Here is a 23,200-nt window from a genome sequence, read left to right as displayed (position 1 = left end):
GAGAACAGTAGTGGTGAGAGGACACATCCTTGAGGGCACCAATACTGAGGGACCGGGTTTCAGAGGTGATCTCCCCCAGCCTCACTTGTTGCTTTCTGTCTGTCAGGAAGCTGGTGATCCACTGACAGGTAGCTGGTGACACGCTGAGCTGGGAGAGTTTGGAGGAAAGAAGTTCAGGCACAATGGTGTTAAAAGCCGAACTAAAGTCCACAAACAGGACCCTGGCATAAGTTCCCGGGCAGTCAAGGTGTTGCAGGATGTAATGCAGCCCCGTGTTCACTGCATCATCCACTGACCTGTTTGCCCGGTAGGCAAACTGCAGAGGGTCCAGCTGGTGGCCTGTAATGTCTTTCAGATGGGCTAACACCAGTCGTTCGAAGGATTTCATGACCACAGACGTCAAGGCGACAGGTCTGTAGTCATCCAGTCCTGTGATGGTGGGTTTCTTGGGAACAGGGATGATGGTGGAGCGTTTGAAGCAGGAGGGAACTTCACACAGCTCCAGGGATCTGTTGAAGATGCGAGTAAAGATGGGAGCCAGCTGTTCAGCACAGGTTTTGAGGCAGGAGGGTGAGACGCCATCTGGTCCGGGGGCTTTCCTGGGCTTCTGTTTCTGGAATAGTCGGCTCACATCCTCAGTGTGTATTCTGAGTTTCAGGGAGGAGGAAAGGGGGGTGAGAGGTGTGGTGGAGGTCGTTGAGTCTGGGTTGGAGAGGGTGGTGGTGGTCGTTGAGTCTGGATTGGGGAGGGTGGGGGTGGTCGTTGAGTCTTGATTGGGGAGGGGCAGGGTGAAGGGGGGAGAGGTGGAAGGTGTGTTGGGGGTCAATGTCTGAAGCAATGTCCCTGGGGAGGGGAGGGTGGGGCGTGGGAGTCTGTCCGTCTCAAACCTGCAATAGAAAGTGTTTAACTCGTTGGCCAGGTCTTTGTTTGCTTCAATAGTGGGTGGGGGGCGTCTGTAGCTGGTGATTTCCTGCAGGCCCCTCCACACTGACGCAGGGTCGTTGGCTGAGAGCCGTTCTTCCAGCTTCTGGGAGTAGATCCTTTTAGCTGCTTTGATCTCCTTGGTCAGTGTGTTCCTGGCTTGCTTGTACAGGACCCTGTCACCACTTCTGTAAGCGTCCTCCTTGGCCTTGCGAAGATGTTGGAGTTTAGGAGTGAACCATGGTTTATTGTTGTTGTATGTGCAAAAGGTCTTTGTTGGCACACACACGTCTTCACAGAAACTGATGTATGATGTCACAGTGTCCGTGAGCTCATCTAGGTTCTCAGATGCAGCTTCAAAAACCGTCCAATCAGTGGAGTCAAAACAGTCCTGCAGTTCCTGCTTTGCTGCGTTAGTCCACTTCTTCACAGTTTTGACTACAGGCTTGGCACGTTTGAGTTTTTACCTATAAACTGGAATAAGATGGACCATGCAGTGATCAGAATGTCCCAAAGCTGCCCGGGGCACAGAGCGATAGGCATCTTTTAGAGTGGTGTAGCAGTGATCCAGTATGATGTTGTCCCTGGTGGGGCAGTCTATATGCTGTCTGTATTTAGGGAGTTCGTAGTTTAGGTTTGCTCTGTTAAAATCCCCAAGAATAATTGTAAAGGAATCCGGGAATTTCCTCTCCAGGGTAGTAATCTGGTCAGCCAGCTCGCACAGTGCGTTGTTCGCGTTGGCCTGTGGAGGGATGTAAACTCCGACCAGCATGAAGGAAGAAAACTCCCGCGGTGAATAAAAAGGTTTACAGTTGATGAGAAAACTTTCCAAGTGTGGGCTGCAGTTTTTCTGTAACACTGTGACATCAGTACACCAACCTTCATTAATGTAGAAGCAGACTCCACCACCCTTTGTTTTCCCTGAGAGCTCTGTTTCGCGGTCCGCCCGGTGAAGTTGGAAGCCCGGCAGATTTAAGACAGCGTCTGGGACTCGCTCACTGAGCCAGGTTTCAGTGAAGCAGAGGGCAGCAGAGCGTGCAAAGTCCTTGTTAGTCCGGTTTAAGAGCAGTAATTCGTCGACTTTGTTTGGAAGAGAGCGGAGATTCGCGAGGTGAATGGAGGGGAGTGCCGTGCGGAATCCTCGCCGACATTCAAAAACAAAACAACAACAAATCAGCGACCAATATAGCCACCTTTCTTTGCAAGGACACTCAAAAGCCTGCCATCCATGGATTCTGTCAGTGTTTTGATCTGTTCACCATCAACATTGCGTGCAGCAGCAACCACAGCCTCCCAGACACTGTTTAGAGAGGTGTACTGTTTTCCCTCCTTGTAAATCTCACATTTGATGATGGACCACAGGTTCTCAATGGGGTTCAGATCAGGTGAACAAGGTGGCCATGTCATTAGTTTTTCTTCTTTTATACCCTTTCTTGCCAGCCACGCTGTGGAGTACTTGGACGCGTGTGATGGAGCATTGTCCTGCATGAAAATCATGTTTTTCTTGAAGGATGCAGACTTCTTCCTGTACCACTGCTTGAAGAAGGTGTCTTCCAGAAACTGGCAGTAGGACTGGGAGTTGAGCTTGACTCCATCCTCAACCCGAAAAGGCCCCACAAGCTCATCTTTAATGATACCAGCCCAAACCAGTACTCCACCTCCACCTTGCTGGCGTCTGAGTCAGACTGGAGCTATCTGCCCTTTACCAATCCAGCCACGGGCCCATCCATCTGGCCCATCAAGACTCACTCTCATTTCATCAGTCCATAAAACCTTAGAAAAATCAGTCTTGAGATATTTCTTGGCCCAGTCTTGACGTTTCAGCTTGTGTGTCTTGTTCAGTGGTGGTCGTCTTTCAGCCTTTCTTGCACCGAACATAAGTTCCCTGCAATTTCTGAAGAATATTACAGTAAATCTGGCTGAAACTTGGCCCAGACGTACAGCAGGTTTCCCGGAGGAGGGATGTGTTGAAAGTTGGACCTCAACTACTCAGGATGATTTTTAATGAATTTTTGAAAATTGACATAATTGTAGTGTATTGGCCGACTGCATTGGATACAAGTACCCATTAATTTCTGAGGAATTCTACAGTAAATCTGGCTGAAACCTGGCACACAGGTACAGTAGGTGTCCTAGAGGAGGGATGTGTTGAAAGTTGTACATCAACTACTCAGGATGATTTTTCATGAATTTTTGAAAATTGACATAATTAAATTGTATTGGCTGACTGCATTGGATACAAGTACCCTTTAATTTCTGAGGAATTCTACAGTAAATCTGGCTGAAACCTGGCACACAGGTACAGTAGGTGTCCCAGAGGAGGGATGTGTTGAAAGTTGTACATCAACTACTCAGGATGATTTTTAATGAATTTTTGAAAATTGACACAATTGTAGTGTATTGGCTGTATTAGATTGAATAAATGTTTCCATTAATTTCTGAGGAATTCTACAGTAAATTTGGATGAAACTTGGCACACAGGTACAGTAGGTGTCCCAGAGGAGGGATGTGTTGAAAGTTGGACATCAACTACTCAGGATGATTTTTAATGAATTTTTGAAAATTGACATAATTCTACTGTATTGGCTGACTGCATTGGATACAAGTACCCTTTAATTTCTGAGGAATTCTACAGTAAATCGGGCTGAAACCTGGCACACAGGTACAGTAGGTGTCCCAGAGGGGGGATGTGTTGAAAGTTGTACATCAACTACTCAGGATGATTTTTCATGAATTTTTGAAAATTGACATAATTAAATTGTATTGGCTGACTGCATTGGATACAAGTACCCTTTAATTTCTGAGGAATTCTACAGTAAATCTGGCTGAAACTTGGCACACAGGTACAGTAGGTGTCCCAGAGGAGGGATGTGTTGAAAGTTGTACATCAACTACTCAGGATGATTTTTAATGAATTTTTGAAAATTGACATAATTGTAGTTTATTGGCCGACTGCATTGGATACAAGTACCCTTTAATTTCTGAGGAATTCTACAGTAAATCTGGATGAAACTTGGCACACAGGTACAGTAGGTGTCCCAGAGGGGGGATGTGTTGAAAGTTGTACATCAACTACTCAGGATGATTTTTAATGAATTTTTGAAAATTGACATAATTCTATTGTATTGACTGTATTGAATTGAATAAAGTACCCTTTAATTTCTGAGGAATTCTACAGTAAATCTGGATGAAACTTGGCACACAGGTACAGTAGGTGTCCCAGAGGGGGGATGTGTTGAAAGTTGGACATCAACTACTCAGGATGATTTTTAATGAATTTTTGAAAATTGACACAATTGTAGTGTATTGGCTGTATTAGATTGAATAAATGTTTCCATTAATTTCTGAGGAATTCTACAGTAAATTTGGATGAAACTTGGCACACAGGTACAGTAGGTGTCCCAGAGGGGGGATGTGTTGAAAGTTGGACATCAACTACTCAGGATGATTTTTAATGAATTTTTGAAAATTGACACAATTGTAGTGCATTGGCTGTATTAGATTGAATAAATGTTTCCATTAATTTCTGAGGGATTCTACAGTAAATTTGGATGAAACGTGGCACACAGGTACAGTAGGTGTCCCAGAGGGGAGATGTGTTGAAAGTTGTACATCAACTACCCAGGATGATTTTTAATGAATTTTTGAAAATTGACATAATTGTAGTTTATTGGCCGACTGCATTGGATACAAGTACCCTTTAATTTCTGAGGAATTCTACAGTAAATCTGGCTGAAACCTGGCACACAGGTACAGTAGGTGTCCCAGAGGAGGGATGTGTTGAAAGTTGTACATCAACTACTCAGGATGATTTTTAATGAATTTCTGAAAATTGACATAATTCTATTGTATTGACTGTATTGAATTGAATATAAGTTTCCTTTAATTTCTGAGGAATTCTACAGTAAATCTGGATGAAAATTGGCACACAGGTACAGTAGGTGTCCCAGAGGGGGGATGTGTTGAAAGTTGTACATCAACTACTCAGGATGATTTTTAATGAATTTCTGACATTTCCATAATTGTATTGACTGTATCGGGCCGTTACATTGTAATTTGTGCGCGCGCGTGCACGTGTGCGCGGGTATAGGCTTTCAATCGGCACATAAAGCGAAAAGGCGCTACCGTAAAGACTGGTGTAAAAGCGCAAGGAAATTTATGCGGCGGATAGGAGGCGGCTGGCTTGACCGCGGCTCACAAATGACGGCTCACTTTACCGCGGTATCTTTCGTGCTTGGCTCTCCTACCTTTGCTAACGTGATGCACATAGCGCAGAAGCCCATGCTGCATTCACTTACACTCGGATATCTGAGCTTCACCGTGAAAACATAATCGTACATTTGATATTTGATTGAATTTTATTGTTTTGCCTTTGGGGTGGCACCTGGGGTGACCAGTCTGGTTGGGGGGGTGGCCTGTGCCCCCCCAGGCCACCCCGCTGGACACGCCATTGCAAATCAAATCACTTTTATTGTCACATCACATGTGCAGGTACATTGGTACAGCACATGTGAGTGAAATTCTTGTGTGCGAGCTTCACAAGCAACAGAGTTGTGCAAAATACAATAATGTAAACAAGCAAAATACAAGAATGGCTACATCTGAAACTAATAAATATATGTACAATATATAATAGTATATGCATTTCTGGATGTGTATACTAAATATTTTTCTACGTGTGTGTGTGTGTGTGTGTGTGTGTGTGTGTGTGTGTGTGTGTGTGTGTGTGTGTGTACACATATTTTACAAATTAAATAGAGTAAACAATAAATAAAATATATAAAAATATACAGAGTTGAGACATGTTGAGACACTCTCGATTTTTGAGAAAATTAAAGGATTTTAAGTGTGCCTTATAGTGTGGAAAATACATTATACAGAAGAAAAGAATATATCGTGATATATATCGTTACCGCACATGCTTCAAATTATATGCGATATGAATTTTAGGCCATATCGCCCAGCCCTAATTTCAAGCATCCGTACGAACCCTGTATACGCTATTGTTTGTTTTGTGGTGTTGCAAAATAAACTGTTTATGGCAATATTTTTTTCATGGTTTTGATGGTCACTGTAGTTGCTATTTTATTTCTTAAAGTTCTCTCCTTCTCTTATACTTACAATAACCATACTATGGACGGACAAGCGACTGTTTTTACGCGTACTTTCGTTACCAACAATGACGGTAAAACCATTGTATGGCTCCACCATCCGCTTGTTTATTTTCCACATAAACCTTTCACAATAAAGCTCAAGTTTCTGTTGAGACTTTTCAAAATAAACTGAAATGATATATATTATTCTCAAACATAAAATTTCAGAATATGCAGCAAACAAATGACCTCAAATAAAAACATCAAGTAACTATAAAATGGCGCTTACAGTCACCATGCAGATGAAGGCACAGAGAATACCAGCATGGCCAGCAAGGATGAGGCAGAACCAGCTAGCTCCAAGCAGAAGGACCAGTCAAAACAAGTCGAGGACCTTGTTGTTAAACCAGGCGCTACCTCTGTAGCATGGACATGGTTTGGTCATGAAAAGTCTGACACGGCCCAGAAAACTGTACTATGCAAATTATGCCACAAACTGGTCCCCACCACCACTCAAACACGACAAACTTCTTTAACCACCATTTTAACCACCACTTCTTTAACATGTAATGTATTTACATTACATTAATGTATTTAAAAAACATCGCATGAGAAAGTGTGTCCACCTTCTCATGTAATGTTTTTTTAATTATTTTTGCTACTTTTTACATTGTATATACATACTGAAGACATCAAATATTGAATTGAATAAAAATAAAATTGAATTGAAATATATACAGACAAATGTAAGTTCGGGAATAAATTTATTGAGATATATACCCATAGCATGCAAAATATCACACAGAAAGTACTTTAAATATTTTTAAAAAACAGTTAAAGTGATGCTTTTTCATAATCAAAAACTTACATACAATCACAATTAAGTCATCTGTGTATACAGTGGCATTTGTATACACAACACACTAATTCACAGAAATGAGTCATACTGTTTAAAAATGCAAGCTTTTGCTTTCAGTGAATGTTCATAGTGTCTTAGATCCAATCATTTACCACCCAGTACTAACACAGGAGTGACTAAAGTCAGTTTTCATTCTATACGAAAAGAGTTGTAACAGTTGCAACACACTGCCCTTACTTCCTTATTAACAATCAATATATATTCATCAACAATCATGTAGTTCGGGGCAACTAAGATCCTTTGATTCCCTGTTTTAGTTTAACAGGATGATATAGAACCTTTACAGCTTACCAGACCAGAAAAAAATGAACCACTTGTGGCTTTTCTGTAACTGTAAAAAAGTCAACAAAAATAAAATGACACGAAAAGAGAAAATGTTAAGATTTAAATACAGATTCAAGAAAGAAAGTTCAGAAATACAGTTCTGTTTGATTTTTGGTTGTTCACATGAATACCTACAGAAAAACATTAATGCAGTTTTAACACACAGTTATGCATTTTTGCTGAAATTTACTACAAAAGATAGAAAAATAGTTTTTGTGTTACAGTTGGCAGCAGAGTGGATGGGCTCAGAGATGATAGTAATGAGGAGTGGTTGGTGCAGCCAAGTCACATGATTAAGCAGGCTGTCTTGGCGGTGTGAGGCGCTCTCTGCGAAATCAACCAAATCTATAATCAAACTGTTTTATAGCACACATCGGAAACATTCATTTTTTCAAAAACTTGTATTTTGTTAAACTGTACCAAATCCCAACAAGTGTGACCCAGAATACTAGACTTGTCACATACATAGTTTTAGTTTGAAAGTCTGATACACAAAAATTATTCTAGAAATCCACATACATTTGAAGTGACATGAATCATGTCAAACTTGCCTCACTTCCACTGTTTTGAAGGCAGATGAATTTGCCACCTCTGTCAATCTCGTCAGTATAGATGGGTCCTGTGGCTGAGGCAGTGTGCACTTTTGACATTGAGCTGCTGGCGTTTTGTTCCCCTATGTCAACACGCTTCCGCTTTCCCTGAGTGGTGCACACACTTCCACTGCTGGATGAGCCTCGAGACATGGTTTCATGAGATGAAGGACTTTGAGACAGCTTTAGCCTAAAGAAAAGCAAAGTTAAAGAGTTCTGCGTTATCAAAGCTTTTCAGAAGGGATGTCAAAAGATGAGCCAAAATTTTTGTTTCCTCACCTTTCTTCTTCTCCTTCCAGAAGCTTACGATAGATGTTTATCTCCATGTCCAGAGCAAGTTTAACATCAAACAACTCCTCATACTCATGAAGTTGCTGCTGCATCTTTGCTTGGATCTCAGCCACCTCACGTTCTTTGTCTGCTAGCATTTTGCGGCTCGTATTTTTTTCCTTTACCAATGCTGCCTCCAGCTCTGCTATACGTTCACGCCAACCATGAGTCTCAATATTTGCAAAGAAGACAGAGGTGAACAAGCAAGTCCACAGTGTCATTCAGCAGTGCTTTAATTTTGTTAGCTTTGTGATCTGCGTGACAGCATTGTTCAAATGTATTTGGTAAATTTTTCTTTAGGATTTAGGTTAATACTAATCAGTATTGAAATGTAAGTAAGTTAGGATGTTGGGGTTTTTTGATTTTTTTTACTTTAACTTTAAACACAGGTAGTTTTGTAGAGCCAGATTCTTTGGCATGTAAGTTATATTTTGGCATCATTTTTTTCATGACATCTTAAAAATGTCATAGGATTGGATGGGCTACAGTAAAAAATAGAGTTCTGACATGATCAGTATTTATGTCTCTAAACTTCTGCAGCTATTATGTCAATGTATAGAAGACAGTTGTAAAAACTCATACTGATAGCTATCGAGACAGTCATTATATGACATCAATCTTCTAAATTAAGAAACATTGAGGCAAACACCTATTGCTCTACAAGTCTATACATTCTTGCGACATTGGAATATGTATTATTGTATTGAAATTGTAAATGAAGAGCATTAAAAAAATCTCTCTGAATATCATATCAAAGTTTCATCTATTAATAGCTTCCTGAATTCTCTTTCCCTACTCATGCATGCACTTAACTCAGGGTGAGCATATGTAGAACACTACTCTGATCATCCCTTATGGAACTGCAAACTCACCATCAATGTTAATCAGCTCAGTTTATTTCTAAACTCAGATCATTTAACATCCTTCCTGTAATGGAACCATGGTCTGTACTCACACTTAGAACTAAGAAACACATGCATTTTGGCTGACAGAAATTAAAGCCTTATACGTAAGATAAAAAGCCAACCTCCTTCTGCAGATCAACTAGCTGCGCAGTGAGGCTCTCGATCGTAAGGGCAGACTCTCTGAGCTCCCCCTGAGCCATGTTGGCTGATGCGTCTTTCATCTATGATAAGCGATGCAGATCTTCTGGCTGGAGACAAATATACAAATGTTTCCAGATTCAACAACAGCAACAGTTTCACACCCTGAAAGAGGAACTAAGTGCCGTCAGTGACTTCCTGACATACAGGAAGTTATGTTTACAGTTCTCTTCGCTTTCGTATGGGTGCTACTTTAACATGTTACTTTCTCTGCATGAGCAGACTTCAGCTGGTATCAACATACTGCATTCTGCAGTATATTGTCAATAACTGTTTAACATTCTGGTGTCTACAGCAGATTGCATTCAGTTGATTTCATCTTCAGATCTTAAGATTTTAATTAATCAGACACAAATTTTCTACTAAAGTAAAATACTACATTTAAAAAGCCCTTAGAAAAGACACCAAATAAGAACAAACATTGTTGTAACTGTACATAAAGAGCCTGATGTAACCGGATAGTCCAGTAGATTCCTTCACGCAACAGCTTGCATGATAGCTAATATACAGGACAACAGCTTCAAGCACAGCTTAATAGTGATTGTAGTAAGCAAATCTCAGTTTCAACTGTGAAGGGAAGACTTCAAGCTTGACAGGACGAGTTGCAGCTAGAAAGCCATTGCTAAGACGTCAGAATAAGACAGATAAGCTTGCCTGGGCCATGTACCACCACCAGTGGACTTCTGAAGACTGAATCAAAATTTGAAATCTTCAGTTCATCACACAGGATCTTTGTACAGCATAGAGTAGGCGAAAGGATGGTTCCACAGTGTGTGGCGTCAAATGTCAAACATGGAGGTTTAATGTCTCTAAATCGATTCCATGATTTGTTTGTTTTTTTTTACTCCAATTGCTTATTTGTACTATGCTTTCATTTCAGAGTGCAATGAGACAAACTGCATAATTTTCAATAAAAATTTGGAAATATTGGGGTGTTCTAAAACTTAAAACCCCAATATCAAATAATACCATGTTCTAGCTATAAAAAAATTAAATTAAAAAAGAGAATAATTATAGTCATTATTATCTACTTTTTAAGTCTGAATCTTATTGTCTTAGTCTAAATTTGTTATAGTATTACAGAAATAATTGTTTTGTTATGGAGAATGTATACACTTTTACCTCGGTTACCTTTACTAATCAATTTGAGTTCATCTTCCAATGCTGACAGAAGACTAACTGCTTGGTGCCATTCTTGTGCTTCTGTAGACTGCAAGGAGAAGCAGAGTCCTCAAGTTTTTTACTTAGTGATTTCGAAATCATTTGTACTCTGGGGCTTGGGGGCTTCAGTCATGTGTAGCTGGTAGGGTGTAGATATGATATAATATGATGTTGCTGTCGATGAGTAGTTATACGCTTTATGTGTTTTTGTGCATTCAGGTTCATTTAAAGAATGATCGTAATAGATCATTAGAGTTAAAGGAACATCACATCGTGGACCCCACCCAGCAGGGTCATATCTTCTCTGAGCGTCGCATCATAATGGAGGTCCACAGTCCATTTACTATCCGGTCAGACTGACCTTTCATAGTGTATGAATTATTCTGATGCAATTCAAAATGTGCTACGCTGTTTCAGAACATCAAAATTATTCTCAAAATGATCAATAATATTTTTTTTCTTGATGTCGCAATCATACCCCTTCGTAGAGTGAGACAGGCGATCTATGTTGTCTGTGAACAATCAATGAACAGAGGGCTTGGCTTACTAGAACAACTGACATCACCTACAGTGCTGTTTTGAGATCCCCCACTCATATCTGGCATCAAGTGATCTCAATCTATAGACCAGATAAGATGCTTATCATTATACAAAATTATACAGAACAATTATACAAAAATTATACATTATACAAATGTGTAAAACAAAATTTTAGTCCACTCTCAAGATCCAATTGAATTCAATTCAGTTTTATTTTTTATAAAAAAATTAATGGTTTTTATCCTGTGAAAAGTGCTATATAAATAAATTGATTAGATTTGACTATTTATGCAGCAGCAAATCACAACAACTGTCACCTCAATGTGCTTTATATTGTAAGGTAGACCCTGCAATAATACATACAGAGAAAAACCCAACAATCATATGACCCCGTATGAGCAAGCACTTTAGCAACAGTGGAAGGAAAAACTCCCTTTTAACAGGAAGAAACATCCGGAAGAACCAGGCTCAGGGAGGGGCGGCCATCTGCCGCAAACAGTTGGGGTGAGAGAAGGAAGCAGGACAAAATGCATGCAGTGGAAGACAGCCAGAGATTGATAACAAGTGTGATTCAGTACAGAGAGGTAACAAAGTGAGTGATAAAGGTGACTGACAAAGAAATACTCAGTGCATCATGGGAATCCCCCAGCAGCCTATTGCAGCATTACTAAGGGTAGCCCAAAGTTTTAAGCCTAGTCTTAAAAGTAGAGATAGTGTCTGTGTCCCGAATCAAACTGGAAGCTGGTTCATAGAAGAGGGACCTGAAAACTGAAGGCTCTCCCTCCCATTCTACTTTTAAATACTCTAGGAACAAGAAGCCTGCAGTGTGACGGCGAAGTGCTCTAATGTGGTGATATGGTACTATAAGGTCATTGAGATAAGATGGGCCTAATTATTTAAGACCTTGTATGTGAGGAGCAGGATTTTGAATTAAATTCTGGATTTAACAGGGAGCTGAAGGGAAGCCAATACAGGAGAAATATGCTCTTTCTTTCCAGTCCCTGTCACTACTCTTGCTGTAGCATTTTGGGTCAACTCAAGGCTTTTCAGTGAGTTTTTAGGACCTCCTGATAATAATGAATTACACTAGTCCAGCCTAGAAGTAATAAATGCATAAATGATTTTTTTTTTAGCGTCACTCTGATTCTAGAGATATTGTGCAAATGTAAGAAAGCAGTCAATCAATTTTTGGCAAATACAGGAAATCAGTTTTTGTCAGCCGATCACTTTTTGGCACAACACCCGGTCGTGCACGTCTTGATTTCTGCTTCAAGGCACTGCAGCGCGTCGCATGTGGGTGAGAGCCCCTCTCCCCTGTCTGTCTGACCGAAAAGTGTACGAAGACGGACAATTTTGGGGGACCATAAATCCTGCAGATTAAGCATTGACCATTGGTCATTTTCAGTACTCACAATTAATTGCCCAATCAAATTACTAAACATAATTACATATTGACATAATTAGAGAGAGATTATAGTCAAATAAATAGCTGCTTTGACAATGAGCCACTGCTGGTAGCTAGAGTGTGTGTCTGTTCTGTTTGGACTGATCATTCATGCTGAGGCGCTTACACCAAGAAATCCGTTTGTTTGTTTTTTGTCCCAGGGCAGACCCGCCTCCAGCTGGACCAAGGCCCTTCGACCAGCCAATGAGATGCTACGTTACGTACGCACGCACGCACGTACAGCCTGAGTACGTGCCCGGTTGCATGGTTTGTGCTTCCACTGTTTTCTATGTTGTCGCGTATTATTCACCTTCTTATGGGTGTTATCTCGTGTTTAAGGAGCTTTGGAGCGTAGCACGGCTTGACTGTGGCGTGCGACAACAGTTAGCCCAGTGAAAAAGATGTGATAGGCAGACAGGCTAACGACTTGTGAACAAGCTGCTAGCTACTTTTAGCTTGTTAAGCTCAGCTGGAAAAGTCCGGTTCTGCCAAATATGGTTAGAAGAATCACTAGTTAGCAGCAAGGTTACTGCTGTTCTTGGCGTTTTAGTGCTGTTCTGAGGAGATACTTTACTCGGACAGTTAAATCTTAACGTCTTCATCTTGCAACACGGAGCGAGCGTGGTGGTGACCGTCCTTGACAGCTGTGTGCGCGTGGATCTCACTTGACTGTGAAACATCTGTCGAGTACTGACAGGAGTCAGTATGTGCGCTCCCTAACAGCTGCACTACGCAGGACCCTGAGTAACTCTAACCGGACCTTTGTGAAGTTTTTGGTTGTAGGTTCATTTAATAAGGATGGCTCGCCGTTCGGTGCTGTGCCACGGGAGTCGAGCCATCAGCCTGCTGTATGGAAACACTCTTCGCCCCCTCCACGCTTCACTGTGCAGCGCATCACCACAACCGAAAGCTGGGTTCAAACCAGAAAAGGTAGCAGTGGTCACAAAGACTACGCGGTATGAGTTTGAACAGCAGCGGTATCGCTATGCAGGAGTTTCTGAAGAAGATCTAAAGCAGTTGGTAAGACTGCATTCATGTGACTACCACAAAGCAAACACGCCACTTTACATTCTACCCTTCACCCAGTGTTTTACTTAATCTGTGTTCTACAGCTTGCTATGAAGGGCTCCAGCTACAATGGCCTTCTGGAAAGACACAACATCCACACTAGCAACGTGGAGCACATTGTGAAGAGCCTGCAGTAAGATACCGTCCAACAGCAATGTTTCTTAGAGAAATGGGAAGTGCTTGCAGCTGGGACTCTCTTTGTATTCTGTTTGTTTTCAGGAGAGAAGGCATTACTGTACAAGTGGTAAAAAGAGGAGAATACAATGAAGATGTAGTGCGGTGGGCAGATACCATTATCTCTGCTGGAGGTAGGAATATTTTGTCATCCTAGGTATCATTTGTACAACAAAGCTGTCTGCTTGGGACAGTAATTCATTGTAAATGTAGAACATCAATAATATATGGCTTATATGGTCATTACCAGTATATATTCTGTTAATGTAATAACCACAGAATAAAAGGTTCTTCCTTGTCTTTCACTCTCTTTGTTCTTTAACAAAATCCAAGTTCAGTAACTGGAATTGTGTGGGGGTTTTTTGTTTTTGTTTATTAGGTGATGGAACAATGCTACTTGTGGCCAGTAAGGTTTTTAGCAAAGACAAACCAGTCGTTGGAGTTAACACAGACCCTGAAAGGTAAAGCACAGAACAGACCATTGTTGGATATGAATTGTATTGTTAAATTAAAGTGGACCTATTATGTTAGTGTACAACTCCATATTTTTGTTGTTGGGCTAGTTCTGCATAGAGCTGGGCAATGTAGACCAAATTATTATCACTATTAATGTTTTTTTTCTATATTAAACAATTTTGGTAATTATTGATATAGATGTAGGTACATGTTAGTATTCTAAGCTAGCTGTTTGTTTTAATACAAATTGAAAGTTGAAGAAAAAGTATTAATAACTAATAGGCTACAATTACCTGAAACATGGGGAAATTACTGGTTTACATGCATTAAAAAATACAATTAACTCAAATTAACTGGTAGTATAACACTGTGCTGTACTGTTTAACAGTGCAGGCATAAAAAAAATGTAAATAGAATGTAAATGTAAATAGAAATAGAAACTAATGTATTGTATCTGAATAATTGCACCTGTACCTCCAATTAATAAGACTAGCCTGTTCACAGTTTGAAGTTTAATAGACATTCTTTTGCATATTTTTGAAAGTAATAAAAGAGGTGTGTCATTTTACTGAACTTTGTCAGGACCTGTCGGCGCTGTGTCTTTTTTAACCTGTCCATCTGCGCTCAGTCTAAATGGAGGAAACGACTTCTGCACTTTTGCCTTTTTGCGACCTGTATTATCTCTTCCTGAGCAGCTGGCTTTTTGGTATTACTTGTTGGGTATTATAGCCACGTTAACCTGTTGAACCCCATTGCCCCTGGTACCAGGGTTGAGAGGGAGAACATCTATTGGCCCGATAAGCCATGTGTATTGATTGAATTTATCATTGTCATCAACATTTTTAAAATAGCGTGATCGTTTTGTCCTCCAGCACTAGTGCTGCATGGTCTGGAGACGATCTTTATCGTTATGCTGGACCTTCATCCGCCCCTTTAGTTCATCCTCTGTCTTACATGTATTGGGGCTCTTCACTGTCGCAGAGCCAGAAGAAGGGAAAACTGTCTGAAAATGAGTATTTAGAACAGCCATGAATTTTTTAGCTCGCAATAATTATTTGCAAGTACACTGACTTCATTCTTTGAAATTTTGGCCACATCCACTGTTGGAACAGTGTATATATACACAACAGAAAGTAAATGTAAAGCATAGTAAGCCCACAATAATAAAGACTGTGTGTTTTATTGAAAAACTCAATAAGTCATTAATGTAAATTTCTCAGTGCAGTGGTGTGTAAGTATTTAAATAAGTTGAATTTTTCATGGGATTAAGCCAGCCGATTGCTGGTTAACATTTCCAGGTGAGTATATTGAAGTTTTGTCTTTCTACTGAAGGTCAGAAGGTCATCTGTGCCTGCCTGTGCGATACACTCGTGCCTTCCCAGAGGCACTGGAGAAGCTGTGCCGTGGTGAGTTCAGGTGTGTATTTTTATCTACAAATGCTGACTGCTCTCACGCCTTCCTCAATGTTAGCAGCTTTTTCTGGCTCAGTAGTGACAATCTACAGTTATGGTCCATAAGTATTTGGACAGGGGCTGAATTTTTGCAGTTTTGCCTCTGTGCACAACCACAGTTGCTTTTAAATCAGGTAACTTACCAATCAAAATGGGGGAATGTGTATGAAATGAGTGTAGTTAAACAGTTAATGCAATACCTTTTGTTAAAGTGTAAAGTACCTTGAGTTAAAGTGAAAACTCTGCACTTTAATAACATGTTTGATTTAAAATGTACTGTGGTTCTGCGAGGTAAAAATGCAAAATTGTATCATTGTGTCTGTATTGAAGGCCCTGACAACTGCATTATGTTATTAACTAATACCAGTGGATTATTTTATGTTCAAAGTTGTACAGAAAATAGTCCATAACTCTTTGCTGCTGGCTACAGCGTACTGAACACCATGGAGTTGTTGACATGTCATTAGCTTAGAGTTCAGGAGTTTAAATCTGTATGTCTGGGGAAAAGTCACATGATGTCTAACACCCCAAAGCTGTGTCGTCAAACTCAGTCGGATATCCTAAATCCATTTACACTGTCCTGCTACTAGAGTTCACTGCTGCCCACTGTCAAGAGTTTTGGTAAAAGTGTCCAGTAAAAATGAATATGGTGATATTTGGGATGCTGTCTTAGTGTCACCGTTTTATTTCCTCAGATTCTGTAGTTATGTTTCAAAGTAGACCTCCTCTTCTCATAAAAGTGGTTTAAAGAGGATTCGGAGACAAATATAGAAAATGGAGAAATGGCGCAGACACAAGGCTAACGCCTCTTGAGACTGCAGATCTCGTCCCCTTACATTTCCCTGGCTGTCTTCAGGTGGCTGTGGCGTCAGAGGATCCGTCTGCACTTAGAGGGAACAGGAATAAATCCCAATCCAGTGGACCTCCACGAACAGCAGCTCAGCCTGGAGCAGCACAACCAAGCTCACCGCTTCACCTCCATGGACAACTTAAACAGTACGACCCACTCAGCATGCCTGTCTGATCCAGTCTCTTTTCTCCAGTGTCACTCAATCCTGAGTTTGTGCAAACATGGCGTGAGATTGGAGTTATATTGATGTTTTCTTGATTTCTTTCCCTGCGTCCTTTTCCCAATTCAATTACTCTTTCTAGGGACAGGAACACTACATGAGACCTTCCACAAGCCTAGCCTTCTCCCTGTTAGAAGCTTAAATGAAATCTTCATTGGAGAATCTCTGTCTTCCAGGTATTTTAATCACGGAAACAGATTCTTACTCCCATCTAAGCATGTTTGCATATTGTAATTTTCATAAATCCTCAGTCCCTTCACTGGCATGCTGCATGCTTTTCCAGCACTCATCAGGAAAAATCTCTGTCCACCACAGGGTGAAGTTAAAATCCTTCAAACCCCATGTTAACCTCTTGCTCCATAGGGCTTCCTACTACGAGATCTCCGTGGATGATGGCCCATGGGAAAAACAAAAGAGTTCTGGACTGAACATATGCACAGGAACAGGATCCAAAGCCTGGTACACAAAACAACTTTAAATGTTTAAAAAAAGTAGTTCCTAATCACCTTCCTGCACCAGGAATAGCTCTTCCTGCACCATTTAAAGCTTTGATGCTTGAGTCAGGTGCAAATGAACCTCATAGGTTCATAGTCTCTTCACATAAGTGAGCAAATTCTTACTGGACTGTAAAAAGTGTGATGTGATGGGAAAAGTTTTAAGTCACTGGAAAAACCTAGGTTGTAACATCTGTATGAGCACAGCTGCACAGTAATAATAGCCAGTGGGCCTTTATCACGTTGTGTGGATCAACCAAACTTAAGTAAATTTCTCTTAGTTGGCTCCAAACACTTGATTCATTTTTGGTTGGTCCATGAAGAGCTTTTAATATTCAGATTAATATTATTAAACTTCACCTAACATTGAAAGGAGATGCAGGCAAGACTTAAACACACACAGATAGATATAAAATTTATATTGGCCCAGCTGTGATTTACTACTAAAAATGCTGATTCTTTACTTAGACATTGTTTTATTTTTGTCACGTTTTATTTTTCCTATAAATTATGAAAGCCATTGATGTAAAGCATGATATTGCCTTACAAATAAGAATGAAAAGAATCGTGTCTTTACACTTGTCAGCTCCCTCACAAGCTTCTCTCTTGTGCTCCACAGGTCATACAACATCAATAAACTTGCTGAACAAGCAGTGGAAGAAGTTCTAAAAATTGGTACGTACTGTACATGTGCAAATTTTGAGGTGCAAGACCCGCAGATATAGGGATGGGTATTGATAAGATTTTCACGATTCCGATTCCACTTTCGATTCTGTTTAACGATTCGATTCTTTATCGATTCTCTTATCGATTCTTTTTAAAAAGGAAAACACTAAGGTCGATTAGCTTAGAACTTTGTTTTTTATCTTCTCTTTGAACAAGATAGAAATTTAGGAGTAGCATGGCCTTACAAACCCAACAGTGAGATCTTAAGAGATCCAGCCTACGGCTCTTCAATGTGGTGTCACAAGGTCCCTGGGGAAAAAATTGTAAATGTAAAATAATAAAATAAATATTCTTCTGTAGCAATAACAAAGTATAACATAAATTATTCTGTAGCAATTACACAAGAATATCCAGTAATGTCCCTGCCTACAATTAAATACATTCACTTACCGAAAATCGGGGACATCTGCTGTGGCAAATGGGTGCAAGCCTTTTACCACAAACTTAGACACTGCTCGGTGACATTCGTCTATCCTGGCCTGAAAGGAGACGCTACCGGTAGACTGCAGCGAGAACTGCCAGCATCTGAGCCAGACTCTGTCTGTCTGTCTCATCATGGTCACCTAAATGCACAGTAATGGCAGGTTTTGTAATAAGGCAGAACGCGCTAACACAATATGCACTGTTAGTTGATTATTTACCTGCCGCATTAACGGGAGAGGAAACGTTACCGCTGCTGCTGGGTTGAGATTCACGAGTCAAGCGGCATTAAAAACACGACATTCATTTAAGGTTATCATGTGTTTTGTGAGCAAATGCTTTTGCATATTTGTAGTGTTTCCTCCCTTAAATGAAATATCTACTTTGCAAGTATTGCAAGTTGCCCTGTTGTCATCCGTTCTCGTAAAGTATAATCAAACTTTTGAGCGTCTGAGCTGCTTAGGCGCCGTGTTTCCTGCCAGGTAAATGACGCTCCGCAACGTGGTGACGTCATTCGGGGCGACTGGAATCGATAAGGGAATCGTTTGCAAAAATGGGAAACAATTCCAAGGAATTGAAACAGTGGGAACTGGTTCTTAACAAGAACCGGTTTTCGATACCCATCCCTACGCAGATATCATCATAACTTTGCAGAGTAGCAGGCAGAGACTTGCAAGATGTGTCTGTCTTAATGTTCCTTATCAGCAAATGCAGCAAAATAGTAACACCTAAACTCTCAAGAAGAATGAGTAGTTCCATTTGCCTGGTTGTCAATCTAAACAATTTGTGTATATTTGAAAAAGAAAAAGACCACTTTCTTTATTTGCCCGATGCAGCCGCTCTCTTACTCACTGTCAACCACTCGGTCTGAAGCCCTTCACCTCCTCAATTCAGCTATGGTTTCCCCACTGCTCTGACACACCCCAAAATTCACTGTGATGAATAAAACTGTAATGATATATTGATGATTTTTTAAAATTTATTTATCACAAACTGATTAAATATGAAGTTCAGATTTTATCTATTTATTTAGAGTTATATGATTTTTGTTTTTTAATGACCCCTTGGCAGTTCTGCTGCTAAAGCCACCCTTCCCTTTAACCATCTTTTTCTGAATAGTTGACCCTTGTAAGCAGGAGCTTTAAACAGCAGGTGGGTGTAACATTACCCAGAGCTGTGTGCCTGAGGTAAACATACTGCACATTCTAGTGTCAAACAGATCCATACATACTAAATTGTCTGGAGTTTTTAGGGCTAAAGCACATACACTTACCTCATAACTTAAAGCTGTGGACAGGGGTAACACTGAGTATCCACCCAAGGTTATTATTATTGTTAACTAAGATAAAAACTAAAACTAAAAATGGAAAATAAAAACTAGACTGACGCTAAAACCAACTGAAATGATGTTGTTAAAGGAAAGAGCCTCAGTTTTAGTATGTGTTAGTCTGGTAAAGATTCTATTGGTACTTGCCTGCCTACAAGAAATGTTGCCTCTGACTCTCCACTTCATAGAATAATAATTTAAAAGACACTGAAACAAATAAAACTAAACATTCCACTCTGGAGCTGACTGAAACTAAATTCAATTAAAAGCAATAAAATATGAAAATGAAAAACTCTAATAACTCTGGTGTCCACCACTGGAACAGCATTCATGACAGAAAATAAGGGGAGGTACAAAAGGTCCACTTTCCACCAGCATGTGGATTAAGAGGGGAGAAAAAGAATAAAACCTGGTATTATTTTATTAGTAATCCTGAGGACCTTTCACTTAAACCAGCGTTCCCCAACCTTTTTTGCGCCACGGACCAGTTTATGCCCGACAATATTTTCACGGACCGGCCTTTAAGGTGTCGCGGATAAATACAACAAAATAAAACTAGTACCAGTACCGAAAAAAAGAAGATTTATTCATAACACACGTGAAAAGACCCAGGAAAACTGAGTTAACGATAAAAGCGATAACAAAACAACGCTGAAAACCGATAAAAACCCTGAAAACCATACATTTCACACCTGAGCCGCAACTCTCGCGGCCCGGTACCAAACGACTCACGGACCGGCCCGGGGGTTAGGGACCGCTGACTTAAACTGTAACACACCCAGTAAGGTTTATGCTAAACTTCCCAAATTTTCAAAACAAAAGTTAACAAACTGCAGTGATCCCACTTACCTGGAATCCAAAATGTATTAGATAATATTTGGCCTCTATTGTACTGTTCTGGAACTGTAGATTGTAACTGGTCCTTGCATGCATAAAACCCAATTTGTTTCCTAAATGCCTTTTTATTTTCTTCCAGGGAAATCCCAGTCAGGTCTGGATATCCCCCTTAACCAAGAATTAATTGAAAAAGGTGAGCTCCTATTTCTCTTGTCATTATTGTTGTGTAGTTTTATAGCCTTTTTTATCTTGCTCTTGCACCTGTGTGATCAGTTACAGAGGAATACAACAAGTCTCTGGTGTTCAGCCCAGATGACAGCCGTTTGTTCTACAGCGTCAGGGAGCCCATCGTGAACAGGGTCTTCTCCAGCAGTCGACAGAGAGGCTTTGCCACAAAGTCAGTGGTGATCACCAGTCTCAGGCAGAGCACAACGTCGATGAGTCTGTGCTGTAACTGAAGCCTTTGATCGTTTTGGTTTTTTTTCCTTCTTTTCTGCCTTCAGGTTGTGTGTCCGCTCCCGCTGTTGGGATGCTTGCATGGTGGTGGATGGTGGGACTTCCTTTGAATTCAACGATGGTGCTATCGCTACAATCAGCATGAGCGAGGAGGACCAGCTCCGGACTGTTGTGTTAGAAAACTGAGACAAGTCTGAATATCTCTCAAGCTAACAGTGTTCACAAGTGGATGTGTTCAAAGGGAAGTATTTGTCCTTTGCTTTTGTTTTATTATACATATTTTACAAACAAAACCCATTTACACTTTCTTTTCATTTTTAATATTTGTGTCAATATTCCAAGCTACAAAGATGATCCCTTATTTAGATACAGTTTCTGATTATATTTACGGTATATCAGCACAAGCCCTAAAGTGAGCAGTGAAACTAAGGCCAAGATGAAAGAATGTAAAAACTCTTTGTAGACCTGAAGTCTTTTGGAAACGTCAGACATAAAAGCTACACTGATCCAGCAAACTGTTTGTGAATATTGCCCCACACTGAAACAGGACAAAGATTTTCAGTAGGTTTCACACTACTGAGTGAGCTTTAAGAATATGGGCAAAGTTATTCAGAGTTATTGTTGTCAACAAATCCAAATTACTCTGCCTCAAGTTTATAATTTATTGCTGAATACACAAAAAACCTTTAAACAGAACATGGCTGCAGATTTCTAAGGAGTTCAAACTTCTGATATTGATACATCAGGTGATTCTTTTTATACATGCATTACGATTAGGACAGTGTCACACTTTGACTTCCTGATTATCACCACTGATAGCATAACTTGAGCTGATTATAATAAAATGCTTGACTCATGTGAGGAGCTTTCTGGGAAATTGAAGATGAAGTAAAAGTGCAAGAACGTGGGGAGAGTGTAACCATAAATGTACAAAACCACACAATAACACAATTGTTATTGAATGTTATTGAAATACTAATGACAATTGGTATTTCAGTTTTTAATTTTTGCTTTTTACCATGTTACATCTCCAATCTCTATATATATATATATATATATATTATGTAGGCTAAAAGGAATCATTATTTTCAAACTGATTAGTAACTTACTGGCACAACCGTCTGACTCTGTGATGCGTTCCTGTTACATGTGATGCGCAGTGCTAAGAGGACTGTGGAAGCAAAGCCCCCTGCTGGTCAAACTGTGACAGGGTTTTTAAACACCCCACCAAAACAAAAGTTTTTTAACACTCGACATATGTACTGATGGCACAACTAGCATGGAGTTCTTTTCTGTTCCTACAGACCACTCAAAGCACTCCATTTTAAATATATATCTATATATAACTGGATATGTTAAGTTATTATCAGCCAATACTATAAGCTAGCCAGCTGTCTTCAGTGGTGGATTAATCCACATTTCCTACTCATCCTACTATCTACTATCCTATAAATTGAGGGGGAAATAATCTACAGGATGTCTTGATGGTATTGAAAGAACATTCACTAATGCAAGTTTGTGGCCAACTGTGGGATATGCTACATCTGGCTTTGGTACAGTATTTGTTACCAGGAGACATTCTCTGTTGGTTTCAGGGCCTCGTTAACACTAGAGAAAAATCTAGATTCATCAGTCCTGTCCAAGCATATATTCAATTCCGCTGTAAGTTTTATAATTGTAAATGTATGCAGAGGACTTTAAGCACAGCGGCTTGCTGAGTAAAGATATTTTTGGAATATAGTGTCTATTTTTCCTAGCTGTCTGAGCCACACAGAACGGTAAGTTTTAGAGGAAAAAAAAAAAAATGTAGTGCAGCAAAGAGAACTCCATGTTTAAAGGGTTGGGGTTTTTTTCTCTGGTAGAGTTAAAGGGGCTGTTTCTTGACACCTCCTAAGACAGGAAACAGTCTTGTCTGTGGTGGGCATGGCTAAAGTTATAGGTGAAATAGTATCTGATGGATACAAAGTTATTTTTAACCCAACAAATCTCTTGACTTGGAGCGTTCTTGCAAAAACCATGTTCTGTTTGAAAAGTTATCTGCAAAGTGTAACATGCACCATGCCAAAGGCAAGTTTCCCTATGGAAACACACTCTACTGGAATGTTTTGTTTTGGAACTCGATAAAGTGATATGAACTACAAGTGCTTCTGTGTGCTGCTTTTGTTCCCCCCCCCCATTAAGCTCATCTTATTACCTTCCTGTCTTCATTGTATCAAGCAGGTTGTTTTTCGTTGTGACTTTAGCAGGAAATTTATCATTTTTAATAATTAACAATTTGGAGGCTGAAATAATGGTC

The 23,200-nt window shown here is 40.1% G+C and overlaps 2 protein-coding genes across 3 annotated transcripts; one reads left to right on the top strand and one right to left on the bottom strand.

The window, feature by feature from the left end:
• Positions 1-6,773: 6,773 nt before the first annotated feature.
• LOC113027235 (lamin-B1-like) lies at positions 6,774-9,375 on the bottom strand. The gene is made up of 4 exons (XM_026176857.1): positions 9,205-9,375; positions 8,127-8,347; positions 7,809-8,037; positions 6,774-7,584 (listed from the first exon to the last, which is right to left on the bottom strand). Exons 1-4 carry the CDS (start codon positions 9,301-9,303, stop codon positions 7,543-7,545), a joined length of 591 nt encoding a protein of 196 aa, XP_026032642.1. The 5' UTR covers positions 9,304-9,375; the 3' UTR covers positions 6,774-7,542.
• A 3,286-nt stretch (positions 9,376-12,661) lies between these two features.
• Positions 12,662-23,045, top strand: nadk2 (NAD kinase 2, mitochondrial). 2 transcript variants are annotated; one of them, XM_026172745.1, is made up of 12 exons: positions 12,662-13,445; positions 13,538-13,626; positions 13,713-13,801; positions 14,047-14,128; positions 15,456-15,539; positions 16,431-16,570; positions 16,727-16,820; positions 17,008-17,103; positions 17,758-17,813; positions 20,588-20,641; positions 20,722-20,845; positions 20,952-23,045. In XM_026172745.1, exons 1-12 carry the CDS (start codon positions 13,224-13,226, stop codon positions 21,088-21,090), a joined length of 1,269 nt encoding a protein of 422 aa, XP_026028530.1. In that variant the 5' UTR covers positions 12,662-13,223; the 3' UTR covers positions 21,091-23,045. The 2 variants fall into 2 exon arrangements, with proteins under 2 accessions (XP_026028530.1, XP_026028529.1); XM_026172744.1 differs by having other exon boundaries at positions 16,960-17,103.
• The last annotated feature ends 155 nt before the right edge of the window (positions 23,046-23,200 follow it).

The sequence above is a fragment of the Astatotilapia calliptera genome, chromosome 7 (genome assembly GCF_900246225.1).
Source record: "Astatotilapia calliptera chromosome 7, fAstCal1.2, whole genome shotgun sequence".
NCBI classification, from domain to species: domain Eukaryota; kingdom Metazoa; phylum Chordata; class Actinopteri; order Cichliformes; family Cichlidae; genus Astatotilapia; species Astatotilapia calliptera.
The sequence above is the reverse complement of the archived record's forward strand: the minus strand, read 5'-3'. Positions and strand labels throughout refer to the sequence as shown.